Below are 26,919 nucleotides of genomic sequence, written 5' to 3' on the forward strand. Positions count from 1 at the left end.
AAACGAGGCCAGAGCGAATCCAGTTGGCCCACGGCGGCTTCTTTGACTGCTGGCAAAATTCAAATTCGGGTAGGGGTAGTTCCAATTGCGGGCCTAGCAAATAGAGGGGGACCGCAATAAGCTTGCTTAGCCTTTTTGAGTGTCGCAAATATGAACTGCAAATATTTTGACGCCAAATTGAAGCGTTGCCAGCTACACTGAGCGAAAAAGTCAAGCAGCAGCAGCTCAATCAAGAAATCAAGGAATTTTTTTTTTTCGGGTCACAGCTAAAGTAAATATGCAACTTTTGGCAGCCAAACTCGAGCGAGGCTTTTATCGCCCGTTTTCTCTCAGTGCACACTGCGCACACTAATTTTGTTCTTTTGCCGTGCTATTTGCAGAAACTGGAGTTCCACACGCACACGGGCACCGCCCTGTTTCCCGCTCAATTTGCACTGAACTACGAGTTTGTGGACACGGAACAGGGCGGCGAGACGTGGCCAGGGCGACGTGGCGAGGATCCGGTGCCGCCGCTCTGCTCACGTGTCTTCCGCAAGCGCAAGGGCAACATTCAGGTGCCGCGCAACGTGTTCCTCTATGGCCGGGGCGGGGCGAAGAACATCAGCTGCCTGTACCGGTTCGAGGCGGGGCCGTCGGAGCGCGTCAAGCTGGTGCTGCACAATGTCTCATTTGGCGAGGGCACCGCCTGCACTACCGACTCGGATCTGCATACGGGCCGGCCGCGCTGCAATCAACTGGATCCCGAGGGCCGCATCACCGAGCTGCGGCTGTACGATGTGCCCTTCCGAGATGTGAAAATCCAGCTGGGCTGCTTCTGCGACAACTCCAGCGCCCTCTACAGCAACGCACCGTTGACCTTTGTCTCGCACTCGCGCATCATGGAGCTGACCTTCACGGTGACGCGCCTCAACATCTCCGAAGACTTTGCCGACGTCTTCTTCTCGGCCTCGTATGAGTTCAAGCGCCAGCCGGATTGCCGCAAGCAGCTGAAACTGAAAGGCGCCGGCGGCGAGGACGAACTCAAGTATCCGCTGAAGACCCAGGACGCCAGCTGCGAGGGCCTCGCCTGGTACATCGAGGCGCAGTCGTCGGAGCGTTCCCTCTTCGTTCAGACCTGGGGCGCCTATCTGCCCGTCGATCCCACCTCCGAGGATGCCATGCGCTGTCATACCAAGAACCGGCTGATGGTCTACTCGGGCCGCCCCCTGAAGCCCATGCGCGTCGTCTGCCCCGCCCAGAGCGGCCCCCGGCCGACGTCCCTGCACATATTCTCCGAGGACTGGACCAATGGCCAGCCATTATTTATGAACAAGTAAGTGGAGTGCGCTGCATATTAATGACAACTTCAATTTATATAAAAATCAGCTCTCTCAAGGCTCAGTCAGGAAGAGAGCTTAAAGCTGATATAACGGGTTTATTTTGGGGTCTCTTCAATGATTTGGATTTGTAGTTTGAAGCTTGGCAGAAAACTTTTGCTTTATATATACCAAAAGCTTTAATGCGCTTTTGACAAAGCTTTAACACAAAGTTTTAATGCTTAGTATATGAAGTTTGCCTAATCTTTATACTCTGCTGATTTCAACTTTTTATAGCTTCATTTGACTCCATAAATTAGCTGCTGTGCCTAAAAAAGCTTTTTAAAATATATAGACTTCATAAATATTTTAGATAGCTTTAAAATAATGCATTCTCTTAATTATATTTATCCTTTTTAATGCCTTAAGGTCTTACCGGAAAGCTTAGCTAAATAATGAGCTGAATCCTGTAGCTCTTATATTGAGCTATCATAGCTTATCATAAGCTTTAGAAGTTTATTTTGAGATATTTAAATATATTTTATTTGTTAATTTTCTTGACTTAATTGCATTTTGTGAAAGCTGTTTTTGAACCAATTAAGATATTACAGAAAAATAGTCTAATAAAAAAGAGGAGGAAAAATAATGTATTTAGTTTAACTTTAAAGAATATTAATTTCAAAATTTTTATTATATTATAATATTATAATAATATAATATACATATTATAATTTTACATATTTTTACACAAGAATAAAGTTCTTAGTTAGACGATAAAAGAGTTTTAGTTTTTAAAAATCCTATCCTATCCTGCGCTTGGCTCTCCTATAGCTTTTGCTCGCTTTCAGAGCTCATCTTGATAACGCGCTCTCTCTCTCTCCCTCTCTCTCTTTCGCTCTCTCTCCCTCTATCTCTTTCTCTCTTTCTCTCTCTCCCTTTTGTTTTCGTTGCCATTCTCATCGACTATCATTGTGGCTTTTAGTGAGTGAGTTGCAAAGCGCTCGATTAATTATCTAAAAGGCTCGACACGCTCATTAGTGGACGCTGTCTGGCCCGATCCGTAGCTGCAGCCGGAAGCAGGACACACTGTCAATTACCCTTTGGGGTGTCGTAAAAATATGCTTCCACATGGCCGTGCTGTATGCTTTATATGTTTTTTTTACACTTCTCATGCCACAATTTCTTATTTTTTTTTTATGGCTGGCGACAAATTTGAGCTGCAGTTGCACATAAAATTGAATGGCAACACGTTTGGGGCAGCAACAGCCGCAGCCACAGCAGAGGCAGCAAAACTGACCAAAGTCGAGTTCATTCTCGTGGCACGCACCTTGAACATAAATTGCCACAGAGCTCACTTCAGCCCGCCGCAGCGCAGCCCAAGTGGATATTTTTGCATGCTTTTCAACGAGCCCCGTGTGTGTGTGTGTGTGTGTGAGTGTGTGTGTGTCTGTCGGCCATGTTTGTTTGCCTGAATGGTTTCTTTTTGCCTTCTTTGTGCTCAATTTCCTGTGTTTTGTTGTAGCCGCTGTAGCCATTTCCTGTTATTGCATTTTTAAGCAGCCCGTTTTTTTTTATACTCCCTCTCCCTATCTCCCTCTCTCTCTCACACCCACTGTTAGATAGAAGCTCAAAAGAGTCGGAGGGCTCAGCAAATTGAGAGCACGCTGGTCGAGCAGTTGTTAAATTGCAATTAGTTTGCGGTTGAACACAAAATAAAAAATATATATATATATATATATATAAATAAAAAAAAATAAAATAAAAACATTATTCACTTCGAGAGGCTTCTGTTAAAATGCTTTATATGCATATACATTTTGGCTGAAAACTAATGGCTGAGCGAGCAAAGCTCCCATGCGCATATCATTAAAACCCATTTGCGTTTAAAGTGCTCCAAAAATACTTCCTGCACACTTTTATTATCCGAAATCTTTTATTTTATTTTATTTTATTTTTAATATTTTGGTCGAGCTAAAATGGTTTCAAGTGTTGCTGCTGTTTGGATTTGTTTCGAGCGTCAATTGAACGCCAGTGTTTGAGTGCAAAAAGCTAATGCACGGATTTTGGATGGGATTAAGGTGGCAAGCAGAGATTTTTTCAATAAATTGCGCTGATGTGTGAGCTGCTAAAAAATGGAGTTAAAATTGTTGAAAATTGGCTCAATAGTTTTTTTATGTCTGAAAATATATTTGGTATTTAAATTCATTTTTTAAGTATATTAATTTATAGTCAAAATAGAGTTTCTTCATTTAAAAATGTATTTGGTATTTCAATAAATTTTTTAAAGCATGTAAAACAGTTTTTCTTTATTTAAAATATATTTGGTATTTAAATCTTTTAATGTATAATCATAAGAAATACTTCAATATTACAAAACGATTTTTTTTTTTTTTTTTGTCCAAAACTATATTTAATCATATGAAGAGTTTCAGCGCCTTTTTTTTTTTTTGTATTTTCTTCTATCAAATGAAATATTTAGTATATTTAATATTTAAATTTTTCAAAGAATGTTAAAAACATTGCAAAACTTTTTTTTTTTTTTTTCATATGAAAATTTTAATTTTTATATTTTCTTCTATCAAATGAAATACTTTAATATATTTAGTATTAACATTTTTAGAGCATGTCTAAAATATTGCAAAAGGACATTTTTTTGTCTTAAAATAAATTTAATCTTATAAGGAGTTTTAACACTGTCTTATTTATACTTTCTTCTATTAAATGAAAGTTAGGCAAATCTCCATAAATATTTCAGCATTTAAACTTAGACTTCATTAAAACAATAGCTCGCTCACAAAATATCTTAAAATATGCCAAATAAATTGATTGATTGACGTCTGCTTTTGAGCCTTGAGCCAATTGCAGCTCTTCTCAGCTGATTTGGCACTCAAGGCACTCAATTTAAATATAATGCCAGCCCTGGTGGTGTATTCAGCACTCGAGCGCATTAAGCAGATATACTAAATGCGTTAATGTTAATGGCAGAATCATCGTCTTGGCCCACTTAAAAGTCAGTCGTGGCGCACTGAATAATAGACGAGGATTTTGTCTATGTGGGGAAAGAGATAGAGAGATAGTGAGAGAGAGAGGAGGGTGGGGGGAGTTGCGCGTAATTAGTTGCAGTTGAGCAACTGACGGCCAAAGGAATATCCGAATGCGAGTATTCCTTACTTTATTCAGCCAAAAACTTGCTCCAAAGTTATGTGGAGCATGGCGAGCAGCTGCATGACAGCCACAGGGCTTGCACTTTGAATTGAAGACAGAGAGATAAAGAGACTGAGAGAGTGAGAGAGAGAGAGAGAGAGCAGGAGGAGGAGGAGAATGGGTAGCCAAAAATGTTTACAACTTTACTCACTCACTTTTGTACTCTTGCAGACCCATCAGCCTGGTGCTGGAGCCCATCCTCAAGGAGCCCGGTGACATAGCCTTCACATGGCTGGAGATACATCGCACCAAGAATGCGTTGCTGCAGCAACTGGACCTGCATGTGAATGCAAGCGTAACCACGGGCTTGGCCACACCACCCAGCAGCAGTAGTGGTGGTGGTGCTGGTGGTGGTGCCGTTGTGGGCACTGGCAGCGCTGGCGTTGCTGGCGCTGGAAGCGTTGCGACTAGCGCAGCAGCCAATGAAACGCTGAACGAATTTGGTTTCTATCCCAAGGAGTCGGATTGCGAGTACAAATGCCCCGAAATTGATGCATGCATAGCAGCCAGCCTGTGGTGCGATGGTAAGTGCACGATTCCACGGGTTGCCACTGAGGTTCCTTTGCGGTGATGACATATGGAGCGGGAAATGAAAATGGGGAAAATTAGAGAAAATGTGAGAAGATTACTGAGATGTTTTAAAGACAAAGTGATACTATTATTCCATTTATTTATTTATTATTTATTTGTTTGTGGATATTAGAATAAAACAAAAATATTTTTTTAATTTTTCTGTTCTATTGAGGTTTGTTTCCCTTGAATAATTTTTTAATATTCATGTAAAACTTGTTTTATACATTTATTGCATAATAAGCATTGATCAATGAATATTAAATAAATTTTCAAGGGAAATAAATCTCAATAAAATTAAAAAATAAATAATTAAAAAATTATTTTCTATTGATTCTAATCTCTTTTGAATGAATAAAAGTAACACTTAGAATTTTATACAACTCAGCAACAATTAAGACTAACTCAAATCTTAAGCACTGGAAGCTGGGGCATTTGGCTTGCCTTATTATTAACACTACATAACTGAGAGCCTGATGAGAGTGTCCTAATATGTCCGCTCAAACTTATTCATAGCAATCCCCTATAATTGAGCTTTTTGATAATTCTCTTGAATGCAAATATTGGATGTACATATTCGACTTGGTTCGTCTACTTGAACTAAATAAAATTATTATTATTATCTATGCAAAATAGGTTTTCTTTAATTAAAAAAAAAGAAAAATCTCAGACCTTTTTTTTTTTTTTGTATAAAGAGAAACACAATTTTTTTGGCATAGATAATAATAATCATGTAATTTAGTTAAAGTAGATTTATTGACATCACTATTTGAATAAGATATCTTTCAAATGGCCACCTCTTGCTCGATTCAGTCAAAAGATATAGGGTTGCCAGATGGGTTTGTTAAATATGGACAGCTCTTATATTTCCTTGCATGCCAAAGGATTGCTATATTTCAGTTTTCTTGTCGAATCTTGCTAACTTTGCAAGCAGCCCTCGCCAAGACATAAGTTTGCATTACGAGTACGTGATTTTTGGGCTGTTTTGGACTGTTTGGCCCACTGCCACATCAACATCAACATCCTCATCCTCTTAGCCACTGCCAATGCAATTGCTGTTGGTGTTGCGTTTGCTGTCCAAAGGCTCGACGCTTGCGAGCAGGCAACAGAAATTTCACTTGTGGTTGCTTCTCTGTTAATTTCATTGCAAGCTGCTGCTGCTGTTGCTGCTGCGGCTGCTGCTGTTGCTGCTACTGTTGCTGCTGCTGCTGCTGCTGCTGCTGTTGCTGCTGCTGTTGCTACTGTTGCTACTGCTGGCCACGTTTTTGTAATCAGGCAAAGTTTTCTGACAACTGCACAAAGCATTGCTGCCACTGCAAGTTGCTGCGGGTTGTGTCCACCAAAGCCGCCCCAAAAAATATCTTCTACAAAAGTTTGGCCACAGCCGCAGCTGGCGTCGAGTGGGGCTGGACAGGAGTCGCCTTTTAGCTTCAATTATTTATGGGCAACCAGGCGCGCATGCAACTGAGCTGCTTAACCAAAAAGGCAGCGCATTAAACAAGCTAACCAACCAAGCGCTGGCCCAATCCCAGTTCCAGTTCCATTTCCACACCCACTCCCAGCCCAGATCAAGCAGCTGGGCAGCTGGGCAACCAGGGACCACTCGAGTGACACTGGGCCGCCGCTGGGTCTTTCAATTTGGCAAACCCGTGGTCGTTACCGTAACCTGACCGACGACCGCACAGATTTCTTTTCAATCAATGCTCCCTATATGTATATATCTTGCCTTGCAGGTCATCACAACTGTCCCAGCGGGTTCGATGAGTCCGAGGAGGAGTGCGGCACGGCGCGCAAGCTGCTGGAGCTGCCCGGCGGCGTGTTTGCGGCATTGGGTTGCATTGCCGCCGCGCTGACTGCCTGCCTGATATTCTGCATGTTTGGGCTGATGCGCAAGCGAAAAAAGTCGGTGGTGCAGAAGGGCGGCGGTGTGGGCGGCGTCGGTGGCGTCGGCGTCGGCGGCGTTGGCTTCATGAACGGCGCCAATGGCAATGGCAACGCAATGCCAGCCGCCTGCAACATTGGCACTCTGAAGAAGGACTTCAAGAAGGAGGCGCTCTACATTGATCCGGCGTCCTGACATCCACTCCAGCCGGTCGAGTACATACACGTGGATCGGGAGACCACCGTGTGATATGTTGCCGCCGGCTATGGCATGTATGAGCAAATGGAGCGAGGCCTCAATATTGCCTGACCAGAGCAGAAACTGGAGCAGGAGCAGGAGCAGACACAGCAGCAGCAGGAGCAGCAGCAGCAAAAATACTTGGAACTGGATATTGAGCGAGAGCAGATGCAACGGGAGATTATTGCTGGACCAGTGCAGGAGCTGGCATGGAGATTTTAAAGCTAAGAGTGAGTGCAAAATGGGATTTAAGAATTGAGCCAAACAGGGAGAAAGAGAACTAAGAAAAATGCTAAATTGTAAGTTCTTAACTTTTCTAAGCGCTTCAAACAAATAGAAAGAAAACAAAATAAAATAAAAAAGAACTAAATACACAATCTCTCTCTGTACGGGTGTGTGTCTGTGTGTGTGTGTGTTTCTGTGTGTGCTTGTGTGTGTGTGTGTGCGCGCCTAGACTTAAGCATAGGATTACTGATACGAATAGCTATGTGTATAGCAGTGCGTTTTTAACTAAAAAGCATTTTCGTTCTTCTCGATTTCGATAAGTAAACACTGCCTAGCAATTTCTGTAAATACATATAAGAATCTCCATAAGTGAATTTACATTTATTTTGAGCAAAGATCTGGTTGGAATGCAGATTTGGTTTTCAGTTTATAATACCTTAAGGATTTTCTGAAAATGTTAGTATACATTGGGTATATTATTTTAAGTATATTTTTAAAATATTTTGTAATTAATTTTTATATATTTTAATTTAATTTGTATAATTGAAAAAATTCGCTTAAATATTATGTATGCAATATTATATTATATTTATGCAATACTTTTAAATCTTTTTTTTTTTTACTTTTTGAATGATAAAAATTAATGGCAAAAAGAAAAAAATATAAAGAAAAATTAGAAATAAAATTTGTTATTGTATTTTTTATTTCTCCTTTATTATTTTCTTTTTTATTTTGCTTTATTTGATTATTACTATTTTTTTTATATATATATATTACGATATTTCAAATTAAATTTATTTTTATTATATAATTTTTTTTTAATGTATAATTTAATGATATTTATAAAAAATAAAAATAAAATGCATATGTATGTTACAAAATTCCATTTAATGCTGTCCAAAAACAAATGAAGCAAAAATAAATTACAGCCTAATGTGTTTTCATTATCATTATATATAAATTATTACATTAGTTTCCTTTAGCTTTTATATTTTCTATAAGTTAAACAAATATGTTAACAAATAAAACAGAAGAGAACAAGAGTTCTATTATTCGATTAAAATTACAATTTAATTTAATTAAGTTTCTTTGCTCTGCAAAAGGCTAGAAACGGCTCTAAAAAATTGATATTCTCATTTGCATTTATATGATGTATACAGTATTCATAAAGCTACTACGCAGCTGCCTTATTTCGATTATAGTTGAAGCTGCAAGAGAAAGGCAAAAACTATTTGTAAGTTAGGTACCTTAAAATATGATTAGGATAATACTGAAAGGAGAGCAGCCAATGGCATATTCAGCCTAGCACACACACACAGCACACACTGAAAGAAATGAAAACTAGTTACAATTAGCAAAAAAAAAAAAAAAAACAAAAAAACCAAAGAAGATCAGCAACTACAATTAAATTGTATAAAAGGATATACATAAAGGAAATGCAAAGAAATTCTAGTAAACTTTATGCACTCTGGCATAAGAAATAATGAAAACGAGATACATAAAAAGTTAGTAATAGTTACGATTATAACTGTTAGCTGCATTTGGTGAGGGCAAATCTCGACAGTGTTGTGAGCCACGGACAAGCACATACTGAACTATATATATACGATATATATATACGATATATATATAACTATAGCAGAACTAAGGCATACAATTCGATAAGCTGAGGCAGAGTTATCATACGATATTATGAGTATGTATAGTTATATGGTCTAGCATAGTCTATCGATAAAGCACGTGAGTTTTTTAATATAGCACACACCCACACATACACACATAGGAACACCAACTAAATAAAAGACATCACATAGTGGTTTAATTGTTATAAATTTATTCAATTAAATAAAGAAAAATATATATTTAAGATTCTGCAAAATAAAAAAACACATTTATCACAAAAAAATTAAATAAATAAAAATAAAACTGCCATAAAATGTCTTCAAGTTTCTTTAAAAAAAATAATAATTTTTTTTTATATTTAATTTAAAAGTTTTTTCGTTCACTTTTGAAGGCTCGATACATGTAAGACGCATCTCATTTGACTGCACTTAGCTTTTCCGTTGTAGCTACGAATTCCTAATGATATTATAAATAAATTAGTATTTAACATAAACAATTTGTAAAAAAATAAAAATAAATAAAAACTCACACACACACGCACACCAGCTAGAGTATAGAAAGAAGTATATGATATACGATTATAGAGTAAATTTATGCCAATTGTATGCAGTACTCTAGACACTAAGCCATAGAACCCTATATACTATATAAAATAAACTATATAATAATAACAACAATCAAATTTTTGGCAGTTTTTCCAATTAGCATAAATAAGCGAGCAAATGAGCAACTCATTTAAATGTTAAGACAAAAATACTTTATTTAACAAACAACAACAAAGAAATGCACTAAAAAATAGAAAAGAAATTTATAAAAAAAAAATTAATATAAATAAAATAAAAATTTATAGAAAAGCGCAACTAGAAATCAATTTATAAAGAATATTAAAAAGATGCATGAAAATATAATTCTGTAAAAAATTAATTTGGAAATTTTATTTGTTTTCTTATTGAAATATATGAAATAACTAAACAAATAGCCAAAAAGCGCACTTTGTACAATTTGATGAGAGATTTTTATGATTTTTGCTCACACTTACATGAAAATAATTAATATTTACACATAAGCAGAACTACAGATGAAAATTGCTGGACATGTACTGATGACGAGCAGTGTATATATGCGTATGTGGTGACCAAGCAAGAGTGTAACTATTTTCAGGGATCATTTCACAGCAGTTATTTGAGTTATTGATATTAGGTGTATTATTAAATATTCTTTAAGATTTGCTGTTTAGTTGAGCATAGAGATTGAAGGTAATTTCTTAAGCACTTTGCTGAGTATTAATCGAAGAGTTGCTACTCGCTCTGAGCAAGACCTTTCGGTTCAATTCGTTTTCTTTTCAGCTGAGCGACTTTGAGCTTCATTTAACTCAGCCGAACGATAGGTATAAAGCCAGAGCGGAAAACCCCAAAACGAAGGTCTGAAGATCGTCGAAGAACCGATCCGTTGCTCTCTGAGTCTTTTCACACTGTGTTAGTGACTTTCTGCAAGACACTTATGCGCAGGAATTTAGAAGCGCTTTAGATAAATCTAAAAATTCTTTCTATTGCATTAAATTTTCATTTCAATTTGCTGAAAATTAAAAAAGTAAAATTCCTTTCAAATTTTTGCTATTTGGTCACCCTATAAATACATATACATGCAATATATCTAGTAAATCAAGAAGAAGTAACTTTAAATAAGATGACAGCAATCACGGACTCAACGAGTTACTGCTTAAGTCACAGACAAAGTCACTGTCACAGTCGCAGTCACAGTCGCAGTCGCAGTCACAGTCTTAGTCACTGTCACAGTCACGTTTCTTCACAGACTTTTGTGTGTGTGCCAACTGTGTTTAAAGTAGATTTCAATTCATAAAAGCAAAAGAAGAAAAAGAAGAAACGTGCACGAAATTCAATTAAAAAAAAAAAAACAGAATTAATAAATAAATAAAAAAGAAGTAAATAAAACACACGACATATAATTTATTTGAAAAGTAAACAAATACAATATATTGAAAAAGTGAAAAGCAAATGAATGTAGAGATCAGCTGTGTAAATAGACGAAACGGTAAGGCGAGAAAAACTGTCAAATATATTTCAACAAAAAATAGTTTTCATTATTCAAACCCCGCCCGCGACTGGGCTCATAAATTATTTCTGTTGCCATAAGTTTCACTTGTATAATAAACAAAAAAGAAAAGACAGATGCAAACGATATTAAATATATAAAAGAAAATATATAAGTATAAATAGTACGATAAAGTATGAAAAAAAAAAATAAAAACTTATAATGATGACGCACTGAATCAAATAGATGAAACGAGTATTTAAAATATATATAAAAAAGAAAAGAAAAAAACAAAAAATAAAGAACGACAATTAAAAACCAAAATGAAAACAAAACTTAAACAAGAATTTTAAAAATACCAAAAAAAGAAAAAACGTTTGTTTCATTCGGAATTGCTTACAGCCATGGCTATTTCCAGGCGCTGATTGCGCTCATCCTGGCCAAAAGGCTGGCCACGACGGCGTCAAGTGAAGGCAGCGGCCAAGGCTCGAGGCGTGGCTCTAACTGGGTTGGTTGACCCGCATGGCGCATAAACCCGGGCCGAGCGATAGCCACAGGTACGACTATTGATGCCCCGCATTCCTTTTGGCCATACCCAGTACCACCTCCTCTGCCACGCCCACGCACACACAGGTCTTGTCATCTGTCTGGCTGTTTGCTCAACTGTGGCGCTGTTTATTGCCGCCAGCTGACTTCACTCGTCACTCGCTCTGCCTCTCTCTCTCTTTCACTCTCTTCCCCGCTCTCTCTCACTCTCTTTAGAGCCCTCTGACCATCAGCTGCATCACCTGCAGACTAGGCCAAATGGCGTTGATAAGCCCAACTGCGAGAGCTGCTCAAAAAATAGGTAAAATAGCAACTGATCCACGCGGCAGTAACCGACTGCCTAATACCTGTTAATACCTGGTAGTACTTAATCGGCTATATTAATTAAGTAGACTGCCTAATGCTAATAGTTTGCTCAATAATGAAAAATTACTAAACTTTATTATATTTTCCTGACTTATTATTATTTTTATTTTTTTCTTCATATTTTTTTCTGTTTTCATTTGTTTACTTTTATTTATTTATTGTATTTATTGCATTTATTTATTTATTTATTTAATTTATTTTTTCCTTAATTATTATTAATATTTTTTTCTGTTTTCATTTGTTTACTTGTATTTACTTATTTAATTTATTTTTATTTATTTATTTACTTATTTTTTTTTTTTTATTTTTTTTTTTTTTTTTTTTTTTGTTACAAATGAAACAAAGCCAAATTAATTTTGATCTTATTAAAATCTTATACAAAAATAAAATTAATGAACAACTGTTGCAGCACACCTCGCAGCTGTCATGTTATGTGTCTGCTGCTGCTGCTGCTGAGTCCACAAACATGCACAAATGTATTTGTATTTGCGCCGAGAGCCAATTGAAGTTGTTTACAATTGAGTTGCACGTTCAGCACAATTGTTAAACCAGCAACAACACTGACAACAACATACTGACTACAACACCAACAACATTGACTACAACAACAACAACAACACGAGAGAAAAACTTATTGCAAACTGATAAGCAAACTGTTGCCAGACACTGTGCAAAGTGGCCAACAATTTCAGTTACTTCTAAATGAGCATTATTCTGCTCAACATCATTATCAGCACGTATGCTCATCATCATCATCATTATTATTATGATTGTGGTTAGCTTGTATGACACATCAAATTCACTTTTCGTCCAAAAATCTGTGCAATCTGCTGACAGAAATTTCTTTAAACAATTCATGATTGCAAATCGATTTCAATTGATGCTGCATCTGTCTTATATAATCGCGCTGTCTCGCTCGCACACACGCGCGCTAGTCGCCTCACACTTATCTCAGCTAATTGTCGTTAACATAAACAACAGCAATTAATTTATGTTTGTTTTTTTTTTTTATGCTATTTGTTTAACTCTTTTTTTTTTTCCTTTTGTTTCTTTTGTATAATTTTTTGTTGACTTGACGTTTTTCGATTTTTTTATCAAGAAATTTACATGAATTTTCAGCTTGTTGCAAAAAGTCGAAACAATCAATTTTTTGCTGCTCGATTTATAAAAAGAAAAGAAAAACTAAATGCAGAAAAAATAAAAATAAATGAAACAATATATATATATTAAAAGTAATTCGGTAAAGCGCAAAGTTTTTGGCCAACAGCCGACAGACGCCAGCACGAAAATTGAGATATCGCAACTGGACAGTGCTTACAAAAAATATATGCACACAAATTACTATAATAATACTTTTTTATCGAGCTAAGAAAATATTGATATAATATTATAATAATAATAACGGAAAATTAAAATAAGTAATCCTAAAGAGGTGCTAAACTAATTTTCTTTACTCGTGTTTTACTGTACTTTCAAAAACGAAGCTCAGCTGTTTAATTAAATTCAAATATCTTATTAGAAGCTAGTAAATATTTCAGTAGCTCAAGTGTCAATTGTGCGCATTCTTACAGCGCTCACTGTTCTACAAATAAGCATAGGGTCAATGTGCTCCAAGTGCGAGACGGACTGAAACATGTAGATATAATTAAATTCTAAAGAAATTTCAGCAAAAATATTTCCTAAGATCAAATTTGAAAGAAGTGGCAAAAGAATAAAGATTAAAAAAAAAAAACTATTAATAAATGGCCAAACTTTGGCCGGAAAGGTCAAGTTTTGGTCTAGCGGGCGTAACAAAAGATAAACCTGTTTAGATATTTTGTATAATCATTTATATACAGGTATGTATACATTATATTTCTATACAATTCCAGAAGAAAGAAATGCTGAGCAGGCTCCACAGAAGAAACACATCTGTGCAAAGACTGACGACGAACATGAATTATTACAGGCAAACTGACTATTTATTATTATTTGAGTAGTTGTATGACGACGGTTTGGTACGTTTACAATCTGTTTAAATATTAGCGACCCAAATAATGCACAAAACGAAAAAAAGGTGTATTTCTGGCATCGACATTAAAACTCTAAACTGTGGACAACAATAACACAAATGCAGACATCAAATGGCGCACAGTGGCGTCCCACGATATTGTGCCACTGCACTATGGGGAATTTTGCCGTTTTTCGGGTATTTAGTCATTTTTGCGAAGTATGAAAATTTATAATTTTTTTATGTTAACATCTTAATAAAACTCCAAACTTTAAGGTACTGTACCCAAAATGTTGAATAACAGTCCACTGTTAAGCCTAACAGCTGTTAAAGTCAGCTGTTATCTTCGAAAAGCATTTGCCTTCAGCTTACAATTTGTGTTAGCCGATTTTCAAATCATCGTTATTCAATGACCAGACATTATTTTTGAGAAATTTAAAAAGGATATGAATTTTTAGGGCTTCTACTATGCGTTGGCTTAAAAACCAATTGATGTTTGAACTTATTTTAATCATTTATTGTATAATTAGCAAATGTTGTCAAATTTCATTTCTTGTAAATAAAATTAAACTTTGCAAAGACATATAAAACAGCCACCAGGGCGCACCAGTGTAATTCCAATTGCATGTTATAGAGTAATCAATTGGGATCTTAGTGCCTTTGTCTCAATGTGCACTTTTGCGCACAACCGGCGCAAATCAATTTTTAGCAGGTGACTATGAGCTGACCTGTGTGATATTTGGCTCAATGAAAAAGGCAACTCTAACCAAGAAATAGTAATTGTGATTTTGAAACTAAATAAGACTAATATTGATTCAACTTATAAATGATATTAAAAAAGCAAAAGCCGCTTTTTTTGCCAAAATATAAATTACAAATGGAAGAAATGCAGCAGGAACAAAAACTAGCTGACAACTATGAATGACTGCCTATGACAGCAAATGTTTATAAAAATAATTGTTCATTTGAGGCAGATTATGGAAAGTACTGTTCATCCTGTAGGCTTTTTTGGTAAGGAAGCGTCTGATTTGCCCAACCAGGTCTATAAATCAGACTAATTTCATCATGCATGAGAGCATGAGAGCAGAATCCATAATTTCGCTGATGGTTTTTAACAATGGATACATCTGATCAGATTATTTCTTCGGCAAATCTTTAGAAAAGAGTTTGAAAGCATAAAGGTCGCTGTCTAATGAAGTTGTACGTATTGTATTATGTAAAGTTGAAGGCACAATTAAATCAGTTGAAGAACCCGAATTTTTTTAGCGGATCAATATTTCTGGCTGATTTGGAACTCGAAACTGAAGAAAACTAATTTCGATTTTATGAAAGTTCGATTGTTTTCAATTAAAATTATTATTTTAAAGTATGAACAAGCAAAATTCTTAAAAAAAAAAAATTTTTAATACAAAATTTTAATAAATTTTTTTTGGGTGGGCGGTGACACGCCCATTTTTCTAAAATATATTTCTGATGGTATACATATTAATAATACAAAAACCGGATCAAAAAATCTGGCTTAGTTTTTAAGTTATTAATTAATACCCGATAATTTGGATTTTTCCCCATAGTGCACTGGCCCATGAGTTAAAGAGCGCAAACGAAGAGAGATGTTCGATCGAATGAGTGTGCAAAAGAAAATGGTAAAAGCAGTTGGCAGCTGGCAGCTGGCAAAAGCAGTAACAGCAACAACAAACGGTAAACGTAACTAGCGCTCAGCGCAGACGCAAACGTCGACGTTGCGACGAAGCCGCCGCAGCTACAGCAAAGCCGATCAACATTTGAAGTTGGGCCAAAAAGGCGGCCAAACGCTCACAGGAACATTCAGTTGTGCCGCGAACGTTGTGCGCTACACACGTGACTCTCTCAGTCTCTGTCGCTGTCGTGCCGGGCTGCCACATAACCGTTAACGGTTAAACGCAAAAAAGCTTACAGCACTTACAATAACAGCAACTGCAATCTTGTGACAGTGTGAAAGAAGAGAATTAGAAAAGCTGCTCAACGCTGAGCCAAGAGTGTACTACATTTTGTCTCTGCGTATGTGTGTGTCTGTGTGCGAGTGAGTGTGCGCGTGTTTGCATTCGTGTGTATTTGTGTGCTTTGTAAATGTCTCTGAACACAGATCGTTCGTACAAAATGAAGCTGCGCGATGTGGAAAATGCCTTCAAATACAGGCGCATACCTTATCCTAAGCGGTAAGTCATTAAAGATAAAATATAAAAAATTTAAAAAAAAAAAAAGTAAATTAAGATATTTATATAATTTTATATATTTTTGCATGGTTGTTATGCTAGTCTTTTGGGTCGAAATTGGTTTGATGCATGTAATGGCAAACCGGTCATAATTGCTTATTGGACTCCAATTAGACTTGACGTGCACTCAATTCTTGCTTGATTCTCAGTTGTTAACTTTCGGTTTTTCAACTCGCATCGAGCAAAAGTGAAACGTTTTTTTTTTCTTGTGAGCCGATCTGAACCGATTGCAAGTGAAAAAAATCATATAAAAACGCATTTCATGGTCAGCTGCAACTGCAAAGGCAGCTGCCGCTGCCGCCGCATTAGCCATCCAATCAGAATACTCTTAACGTGCTCCAGTTTCAAATAACTTGAAGTCAACTCAAAATTTTTTTGCTGTTTGTTGTTTTTCAATTGTTCTGCAGTCATATTTTATTTCGGGGCCAGTTTTTTTTTTCTGTTAGCCAAAAAAAAAGAAAAACCTCGAAAACTCAAACTCAAACTAAAACTCAAATTCAAACTCAAGTATCTCAAGTAGCTACAGTGCCCACGCCAGCTACCGATTCTTCTTCTTCTTTGTTGGTTTTCTTTTCATCGGTTTTTGTTTAGGTTCTGGCCTGCCTTTTAAAGCGCTCAAATGATGGCTGGCCGGCTGGCGGGCTGGCCGCTCATTAGGCGCTGCCCGGACTATAGCGGGCCGGGCCATTAGTTAAGGTGTTTTGGCCACGTTGCGCTGCGTCCGCTTATTGTGCAACTTGTGGCAAGACCCAAATGTGTTGCAATTGAGAGCGCATTAGATGTAAGCTAATGATATACCGAACAAACACTTGTTATGGCCTAATTGGTATTTGAAAAAAGCCAACGCAAAAAAAAGGCGTTGATTGTTGATGTTGCGGCTTTTCTTGTAGGTGTGGGAATTTGCTTTAGCCTCAAGATGAATAAACATTAGGAAAATGTTAATGAAATAAAAACAATCAGCAGAGCGGGCATAAATGAAATTCATAACGAATCACAGCAGAGATATGGGCTTATAGTGAATTTTATTTTATTTTATTATATTTTTTTATGCCTATTCTCAATAAATAATAATTTTGAATAGTTTTAGGTACCTTTACGCAAATATTTAATATTAAACAGTTTAAAATGTTAATTAAAAAAAATAATAAAAAATAATTATTATTACATTCGGGTTAATTTTTTATACAAAATTAAAAAATTAAATAATAATAATTTGTTTATGTTGTTTTTTTTTTTTTTTTTTTTTTTTGTATTTTAAGAGTTGAACAATTTAATTCCACCACAGCTTCATACCAAATTACTTAATAACATATTTATATCTGCTGCTGTCTAGTAGAGCTAATTAAAGTTAATGTCATGCCAATCAAAATAAATTAAAAAAAAAAAAAAAAAAAAAGAACTACATGCTAATGCTAAAATGAATCAATAATTAACAGAGTTTTGATAATTTAATTAATATTGAAATGAGATAAAATATTTATTTAAAATGAAAGTATTTTTGATTAAGCGAAATTGCACTTAAATAAACCACTTAAATTTAATGCAATGAATAAAAAAATAATAAAAAAAAAAAAAAAACAATATTATGCAATTGAAATATTGCAACTTATAATGAAAGAACAATATTATTTTTATATTAGAATATATATTCATCTCAAAAATGCTTTGTTTTTAAAAAAATTATTTATTAAAAAAATTATTGTGGTTGTTGTTATTATTATGTTATGCCATTTTTGTACACCTCATATAAGTAGTTATTCCTTATAATTAATTTCATGGATAATACGAAGAGCAGAACTGACGCTGATTTCAGTTAAAATAAATACGAGTTAATAAACACGTATTTAATTATATTTTCCAATATTGTTGTCATGTTTAAATAGTCGCCCGTCTGTTAAGAAAATAAATTACTTATTTATAAATTAATTGCATTTAACTTTTCGTCGGGGGTTTGCATTAAATTTTACGCTCATTTTGACAATTTGTACGCTTCGGTCGTTTGGCTATTTTAATTTAGTCAGTCGGTCATTCATTCAATCAATCAATTGGTAAACAGCTTTTAATTGGTATTGCAATTAACCGAAAAAAGAGTGAAAAACTTTTGTTTACACCACAAAATAAAATAAATATTTGTTGCCGTATTGCCACACTGGAAAGATTTTAACAAAATCAAAATAAACTACAAATATTTATGCGGGCATTGAGCTTTTATTTGCATTACTCGTGCCCTTTTGCTGTTGTTGCTGCCGCTGCTTAATTGATATTAATTAAATTAATTAATTGCAAAATCGTTGCATCGTTTGATCAACAGGACTCGCTACAGTGCACTGCAGTGGTTAACGTGAGCAGCTTTTGAGTGCTTGATGTTTAAAAATGCATACATAAAAATGCACTTATTAATTAACTAGCCATTTTATGCACCTCTTGTTGAATTTAAACAATTAAATTACATTCATTACAGAGAATGCTAACTAGGAGAGTGCTGAACAGTGGGAAAGTACAGTAGCAGTAGCTTATTAACAGAACTGTCAGAGAACATTATCTCTCAATCGTGTATTAACATCAGTAGCACTGTTAAGCACGTTAGCACTTGTTATTGTCCTTGAGTTCTTCTGGTTCTCATCAAAGCTTTACAGACTCTCACACACACACACAAGTATCTATTGCTGTTCACTCTTTTTATGTGTATATGCATGTATGTCTGTTAGTAAAACAATTGTTATGCCGCATGCAATGCATGCAGCTATCAATAAAATTCGCTTGTATGCATATAATTGCATATATGCATATGTATAAATCTATTACCACACAATAATGTGACGTCACATGCTACGAGCTGTGTATATTCAATTAGAACTTTTACACTTTCACATACTTACGTCTGTCTCCCTTGTAAACCGACTCAACTCACTCAACATTCTCCTCTATAGTCCCGCTCTCTTCTCTCATCATTGGCATTTAGCAGCTACTGTTGCTGTTGTTGTTGCTGTTATTGCTGCTGTCTTCTTTGATCTTAGCGTCGCAATGCCGACGCCCGCTGCTTCTGCACTGCTTGATAGCAATTATGCCAAGCACTGCTTGATGACAATTAAATGATTTGGCTGGCAGACAGACATTCAATAGAAATCACTTGCAGCAGTTGGGCGCATTCAAGCTACATAATTATTGCGGCTTTCTTGTATTAGGTGTGACTGTTTGCCAAATCAACTTCCATACGCACACATACAATCATACAGTTTTTCTGTTTGTACAAACAATTTATTAGCTGTTGGCCAGTAAATGTTCCGTTCGTTTGTTTTGCGTCTTTGGCTTTTCCGTTTCATGCTTTTTATATTTACAACAAGAATGTGCAAGCTGCTGCCGCTGCAGACGGCAGCGAAAGCTTTAACAGTTAGCTGGCGTCTGGACTTTTTTTTACATTGACCGGCGGCGCCTGGCTAACAGGCTAGCATGTTACACATATGCTGGCGCCATAACAGTTGAGTCTTAACATTTACATGTATGTACATATGCCGCTGCTCTGTTACCCGCATCTGTTGGCTTGCCATGTTAACAGATCTTTTCGCACGCAATTTAATGCGAGTGAAAGCCTAAAATTGTTTACATTGCTGCCAACTATTATAGCCATTTTATAACCGCAACTGTTTAACGCCTTTTGGTCACACAAATTTTTTAGATGTTGACTAAAACGAGACACAGACACGCACGCCCACACTCCAAATTGCCAAGACTCTACTATAACAGTCCATTATGTTTATAAGAAAAGAGAAACAAGAGTTTCAAGAGAAATGGGACTAAGCGACTTTTGCATAGTCTTAGTGAGTTCCATAAGCAACGCCCACCCACAAAGGGCAGCTGTTATATTATGTAAAACGGTCAAAAGTTCGCTATGTTTCACTGTGTAAACACTAAATTGAAAAATGCAACAACAACAATAACAACAACAAATTATAGACAATATATAGTAGAAGGTAAAAACTGATTAACACAATCATGTGAAAAATGTGCAACACAACAGTTTTGGCAGAAAAATAACAAACAACAGCAAAAAGTGGAAATGAAGTGAATAGCTTTCACTTGATATACAAATATGGACATGGCGGAGTCCGTCGACGAGTGGGCGGGGCGGACAATGCGTAATGTTAACGATAATGTACATCATAGTTGTTAAAGCGTTTGTTGTTGTCGTTGTTGCTTTAGTTGGCACGCGCGACTGACTTGCAGTGCAATGCAAATGTCTTTAATATATAAGGGAAATAATAATAAAGAAAAGGTGATGTATAGGTAAATATTCACGCTAACGAAAATGGGTTAATGGGTTGCTATTATTGTACATTATTTGGCACGTTACATAACACTACTAATTTATTAATAACATTTTTATTAAAACATTTTTTAATACAATTTTATTATTTTATTGATTACTTTTATATTTATTGATACCTTTCATAAAATTTGCTTTAAATAAATTTTGCATTATTAAATTGTGTATCAATACTTTTTTTCAATAACATTTTTATTGGTAATAATTTTTTTTAAATACCAATAAAAATATATTCATAATATTAAAATAGTATTTCAATCAAACATAAGTAGCTTATTAGCTGAATATCAAATTTTACTTTAAGGTCTGTTAACACTTTACTGTTAATAACACTTAACATTTTATAACACTTTGCTGCTGCAGTCAGCTGCTACAAATCACTGTTTAATTTCTTGATTGGGGCACACTTTGACAATTCGCTAAATTTCTGACTCAGCTGGTCAACGCAAACCACTTAGCAGCTTCAGAGTGTTCGATTCATATGTATGTATATAGATATATATAAAAAGTTAACTGGATCAAAATTCAGCTGGATGCTAATTGCTCTTTTGCAATTGAAGACGAACGCTGACGCCCCTTTGCTTTCACTTTACGCCCTTTTTTTTGTGGCGGTGTCGGCATCTAATCGATTGTGACAGTTCTGCGGCCGCATTGCCTAATGGTCGAGGAGCCACCCAACCACCGCACCACCCAGCGCGAAGTCAGTTTTCTACGCTCGCTTAGTAAACCGAGCATGTTCCATGGTCCACGCTCTTTTTGGTGCCATAAAAAATTCTGCTCGCCAAGTAGCTGGCGCCCATAAATCTGCGCCGTGTGCTGTAGTTAAGGTGATTTACATACTCGAAAGACTCCACTCTGCGTCTACATCGCTGTCTCCATACTTTACGCCAGGTAGTTACTCACTTTCGCTCGTCTATGAGTACAGCAATTGCAAAAAAAAAAAAAAAAAAAAAAAACCTAGATAAATTAAATTGGAATTTGTTGCCGCTGTTTAAGCAAATACAAAAAGCAAAAAACAATTTTTACAACTCTTGCATTAAATTTCAATATGATAAAAAAGAAAACAAACAAATTTTATGCAAACAACTGATCTGTATAAATAAGATTCAGCAGAACAGATCTGCTTTCAGATTTATTATAGTTATAATAGTATAACAGTTTAGTACAGAAGTGAAAGGCTCTGATGAATCCGAACTTTGTAATCATAATAAATCTTAGCTGATATGAAAAACATATAAATGTTCTGAGATTCGCTTTGAGCATAACAGTATAATAGTTTTCTCAAAAGCAGGGAAAGGCCGAACAATGACTATAGATTTGTTTGAAGTATAATAGTATAACAGTTTTGCTCAAAGCGTATAGAAATGCCCTAACAAAGATTATTATTATTATTGTATTATTTTTTAATTTTGGTGAATTAATCCCTTCTTCAAATAGAACAAATTTATTAGATTACGTGTTCTAAACGTTTCATCAAGCTAAGCAAATTTTAGGCATAACTGTATAATAACACTTAAATAGTCTAACTTAACTTCTGTTCACATAAGAGTTTGTCTATTTAAGATTCGTTAGCTGTTAAGGGAACGTACAAACATGTCCATTAAATTGATGCCTCTAGGCAGATTCTTGTTAATGAACCAGAGCTATGGGGGCTAAGACTCACCCGTAGCTCTGTTTGTTCATTGTTTATTGTTGTGAAAGGCTGAAATCAAAAATGGATTTTAATGATAGCAAACAGCAAGCATCGAACAGCAGCAAGCATATTGAAGTTTGAGCAACATGTTCGTAAAACATAAATCTCTTCAATCATTTTTTTCTTTTCAATATATATATATATTTTTTTAGTCTAGTCAATGTGTTACCAGCCACGTGCTGTGCGGCCCAAACTCTCGTTTCTCAGGCGTATTAAGGGCATTCCCATTTTGCCCATATTACGTCGTGTTTTCTGCTTCTTTCTTTGTTCATTTTGATTGACCGCCCGCTGCTGCCGGATGGGCTCAGTGCTGTGCGACTGTGTGGCAGGTGCTGTGACCCACACGTAACTTGAAGCAAATCGCAAACAGCGCACCTTTCACCAAAATTAAACAAAAATCAATAATAGATCTCAGAGTAAAGCGTACCTAGTTGAGTGCTTTGCATCTTTGCTCAGCTGCCTTTCTATGCAGCTGAGTCGCATGGCCAATCGACTAGCTCATGCGTGCAACTAGCTTAAATGAATTTCGGTTGGCAATGCGGCGTGCCAACAATTGTTCAGCTTCCTGAATGGCAAATCTATAAACTGGTTGCTAACTAGAAGAGCTTGTTTTCAGAAAAAGCTAATCAATCAATGTAATATACAATTTTTTTAAATAATTTATAAATTGTTTTTAATGTTTATAAAAATTATTTTATATTTTTTACTTCATTTTAATGCATTAATAAATTTTTTAAATTTTTTTAAAACTATATTTAAACAGGATTTTTAAACAATTAATTTTGATTAAAATTATAAAAATTTGTTTCAATATTAAAAAATATTATTTTACATTTTTAAATGTATTTTAATGTACCCATTCAATTTTAAAATTTATTTCAAACTCAGGCAGCTTTGTCCTTAAATATCATTAATTTTTATATATTTTCCATTGGTAAGACAATGGAAAATATATTGAATAAAACTACTTAAATTGGAAATTAATAATGTTAGCGTTTAGTTAAATTGGATGGCACCACTTTACATTATCGCACACTATGCGCGCAATTTGTGAGTTCAAGCCGGATCTGCCGAGAGTACGCAGCGGCGAGAATTTAACGGGACAGATTATATTGAAGACAAGAGCTGCGGAATCTATCAAAAGTATTTACATCACATTTATTGGCCGGGCAGATGTGCATTTCGAGGAGACACTCGTTAATCGAGAAAGTGACGAAAAGACACCCGAAAGACTTGTCTCGACAGCAACCGAGACTTATTTGACATATCGGACAGAAATTTTCGGCAAGGGAAAATTGCCAAAAGGCCAACATACCTTTGCATTTGCAATACCACTTCCATCGCACTGCCCCTCCTCAATCTCGAGCAAATTCGGGAGGGTGTGGTATGAGCTGTCACTCGTAATAGAACGTAAGTGGAAGGTGAATAGGATACACAAAACGCCGATAGATGTGGTGCAGCCCTACGATCTAAGCTCAGATCCCAAATCTCTGGTCCCCATTGAGCATGAGGCAATTAGAAAACTTTGGCGCTGGCCCTTTCGGCCGGGCATAATCAATCTGTGCCTCAAAGTACCATCTGGTGGGTATTCGCCTGGCCAGAAAATGAACTATACCCTGGATGTCCATAATAAGTCGAAACGTATAGATGTTAAGAGCTATACAGTGACTCTAGTCCAGGAGTCCGAATACTTTGCCAATGGGTATCGACGCGTAAGCCCGCGGTCTGTCTACAGCGAAACAAAGAGTGAGGTAGTGAAGCATCTGACGAAACGAACGATAAGTGCCAACTACGAAATACCATCAGTGGCGCCCTCATCTCAGATGAAGAGCATAATCAAGGTATCGTATAAGCTACGGCTAACTGTAATATTCTCCGGTTGGCACCTGAAATGGTATATCGAGGTGCCCATTACAATTGGCACAAGCCCATTGGCTTCCAGCTCAGATGGTGGCTCCAAGAAGCCGCGTAAAAGAAGTAAGCCTGCTTTACCAAGACCAATGCCTAAGAAACGCAGCACCCACTCATGTTCATCGGGTGCTTCGTATGTAAGTCTACCAAAGCGGGCTATCAAGAAGAAAGATTTATCGGATGTATCGGATGGTGTATCGGATAGTGAATTGGGAACTGTAACAAACATCCCCCCAGAAGTCGTGCCGAAAGTGTGTTCAACATCTCTATCTCTCCAACTAATTTCAATCCTATACGCTGAATTCTTTTAAAAACAACAAATTTCAACACTTTGGACTGGCTGCTGATCTAAAAATTTTAATTTGTAAATTGCTTTCTAATTCAACAATCTTAGACAGCTTTGGATTTTATTCACTCTTTTATATAATTGAGACTACATATGAATATAAGACTAAGAATTCGAAATTAACAATGGTATTTTAAATTCAATTCAATCAATTCAATCAATTGGTGCTCGATGCTTCCCTTTGACATGTCCACCGTTTGTGAGTTCATGTTCGATCGGCCCAATGCAGTGTTGTACAGCGGCGATAAAATCACGGGAAAGATTGTGTTAAAAACAACTTCGGCGAAAGCTGTAAGTGGCATCTATATTCTGTTTGTGGGCCTGGCGCGAGTTGCCTTCGATGATACGCGCAGTGCTCATACCAGTGACGAGCTGAGAAACGAAAGATTCGTCTCAACGGCAGTCGAGACGTATATGCGATATCAGCAGAATGTTGCCGAGAGAGGCCAACTATCGGAAGGCACACACACCTATACATTTTCCATTGCACTGCCGGCCCATTGCCCCACCTCGTGCCTGGGCAAATACGGCAAAGTGTCATATGAGCTGTCGCTCGTCATTAATCGCCTGATGATACTCAAGAAGGTGTTCCGCAAGCCGCTGGCCGTGCTGCAGCCCTACGATCTTAACCTGCATCCAGAGATGTTACGGCCCATTGAATTGGAGAGGACAAGAAAGTTTTGCTGCTGGCCCTTTGGCGGTGGCTCCGTCAAGCTGAAACTCCACATTCCATTCGGTGGCTATGTGCCAGGGCAGACGATCAACTATAGCCTGGATGTGGATAATATGTCGCAGAACGTTGATCTCAAGGCCTTCATGATGACCTTGATACAGACCTACACATTCAAGGTGGAAAATACGCGACGCGTAGTTCATACATATATGCGCGGCAATCGAGAGACTCAGCGCGTGGCTCATCAGACGAAACGAAAGCTAAATGGCAGCTACGAAGTGCCTACGGTGCAGCCCTCGTCCCAGGGACCCCACATAATAGATATATCGTATAAACTAAGACTAACTGTCATATTCACCGGCTTTCATCTGAAATGGAACATTGAAACGCCGATTACTATCGGCACGATTCCATTGAAGCAGAGTGGCAATCGTGACCAGACGAAAGAGTTCGTACCCGATGCCGAGAAGATCTCAAAAAGCCAAGTGGATCGGCCGGCTCTATACACTAGTACAACACTCCTCTTCCAGAGTCCAGAGAAGATACGTAAGCATTTCGTGGACCCTCATGAAGAGAGCAGGAATCGCTCAGACGATTTCATACCGATCTACACCGTTTATGCCTACTACGCACAGCCCAGATCGTCGCTCAAAAGACGACGAGGGCTTACCCCGAACAAAGCAAAGGACTCGTCATCCGAGACTGCTTCGGAAAAAGATATGATCCTAGATCCAGATCAGACTCCAAAAAAACCAACAAATTAAGTAATGCTTGTAGTATGAACGACGAGCGTTTTAAATTATTATTTTCCTTTCTGTATTTATTGAAAACGTCTATTCAGAGCTTATATATAAATACTTATTCTCTATGCTGGGAACTTAACTTGGTTTAGGTTAAAGAAATTCAGCTTAGATGTTGATGGAACTAATATATATTGTATATTTTCTATTTTCCTCTTACAAACCCTCTTTCTTCCCTTCTCCCTTCCTTTCTCATATAAATATCCATATATCCATATATACTTTTAAGCCGCATCGTTTCTCTTCGGCTTCTTAAAAATAGAGCAAACTTCCCATATATTTTTTTGGTTTTTTGTTAGTAAATCTTTAAAAAGATTATTTTAATTATAAATACCGACAATCTTATATAGTTTTGTACGTTTGTCCATTCACTTATGTTGACTTCATTTCATGTTTCGGCAACAATTTTATTGTTTTGTTAACGTGTAGCTTTTGTTGCTTCGGACCACTCCTCAGCGATGCTGAGATGCTGAAAAATGCAGTTTTCAAATTTTAATTATAGTAAACGCTTAAAAAAAAAAATTGTAGACTGGACCGGCTCTGGACCTGGCCTAGACGCAGCCACAACCAGAGCCAGAGGCTCCCCCAGCCCCAACCCCAACCCCAACTCCGCCTTGTGGTTAGCCGCTGCCCAAAGCCAACAAACACAAATGGCAGAGCACATGACTCGAATGTGACCATTGCGTCATAGGAGTGCACTGCAATGAACAAAACTAAAAATAAAAATAAAAAGTTGTAACCATGCACAGCAACCGCATATTTGTCGTGAGCATTTTGTTACAATTTCAATTTGTTGCTCCGAGACTTGTCTTCGAGTCTTGTGAGTGCGCGGGGTCGTTCGGGGTCTGTTCGGCCGCTTAGGCGGCATTGGCTGCGACTCGCCTTTGTTTTTTTACGATCTTTTTCTTTCTTAGCTTTTGGTTTTTTTGT

The 26,919-nt window shown here is 36.7% G+C and overlaps 3 protein-coding genes across 7 annotated transcripts in view; all 3 read left to right on the top strand.

Annotated features, from left to right (window-relative positions):
* LOC6582810 overlaps positions 1-7,537 on the top strand; it is an 84,869-nt gene extending 77,332 nt beyond the window's left edge. Inside the window, exons 12-14 of the mRNA XM_044009814.1 lie at positions 381-1,312; positions 4,671-5,023; positions 6,803-7,537. Of these exons, the coding sequence (XP_043865749.1) occupies positions 381-1,312; positions 4,671-5,023; positions 6,803-7,146 (1,629 nt within the window). The 3' untranslated portion in view covers positions 7,147-7,537. The remainder of the gene's footprint in view (positions 1-380; positions 1,313-4,670; positions 5,024-6,802) is intronic.
* An 8,170-nt stretch (positions 7,538-15,707) lies between these two features.
* Positions 15,708-26,919, top strand: part of LOC6582815 (heparan sulfate 2-O-sulfotransferase pipe) — a 51,137-nt gene continuing 39,925 nt past the window's right edge. Inside the window, exon 1 of one of the 5 annotated variants that reach the window (XM_032731096.2) lies at positions 15,708-16,185. In XM_032731096.2, the coding sequence (XP_032586987.1) occupies positions 16,097-16,185 (89 nt within the window). In that variant the 5' untranslated portion in view covers positions 15,708-16,096. The remainder of the gene's footprint in view (positions 16,186-26,919) is intronic. The other 4 variants (XM_044009641.1, XM_044009640.1, XM_044009642.1 and 1 more) reach the window with 4 other exon arrangements.
* LOC122757480 (arrestin domain-containing protein 3-like) lies at positions 23,148-24,639 on the top strand. Its single transcript, XM_044009643.1, has one exon. It carries the CDS (start codon positions 23,297-23,299, stop codon positions 24,479-24,481), a length of 1,185 nt encoding a protein of 394 aa, XP_043865578.1. The 5' UTR covers positions 23,148-23,296; the 3' UTR covers positions 24,482-24,639.

The sequence above is a fragment of the Drosophila mojavensis genome, unplaced genomic scaffold (assembly GCF_018153725.1).
Source record: "Drosophila mojavensis isolate 15081-1352.22 unplaced genomic scaffold, ASM1815372v1 contig_74, whole genome shotgun sequence".
Lineage (NCBI taxonomy): Eukaryota > Metazoa > Arthropoda > Insecta > Diptera > Drosophilidae > Drosophila > Drosophila mojavensis.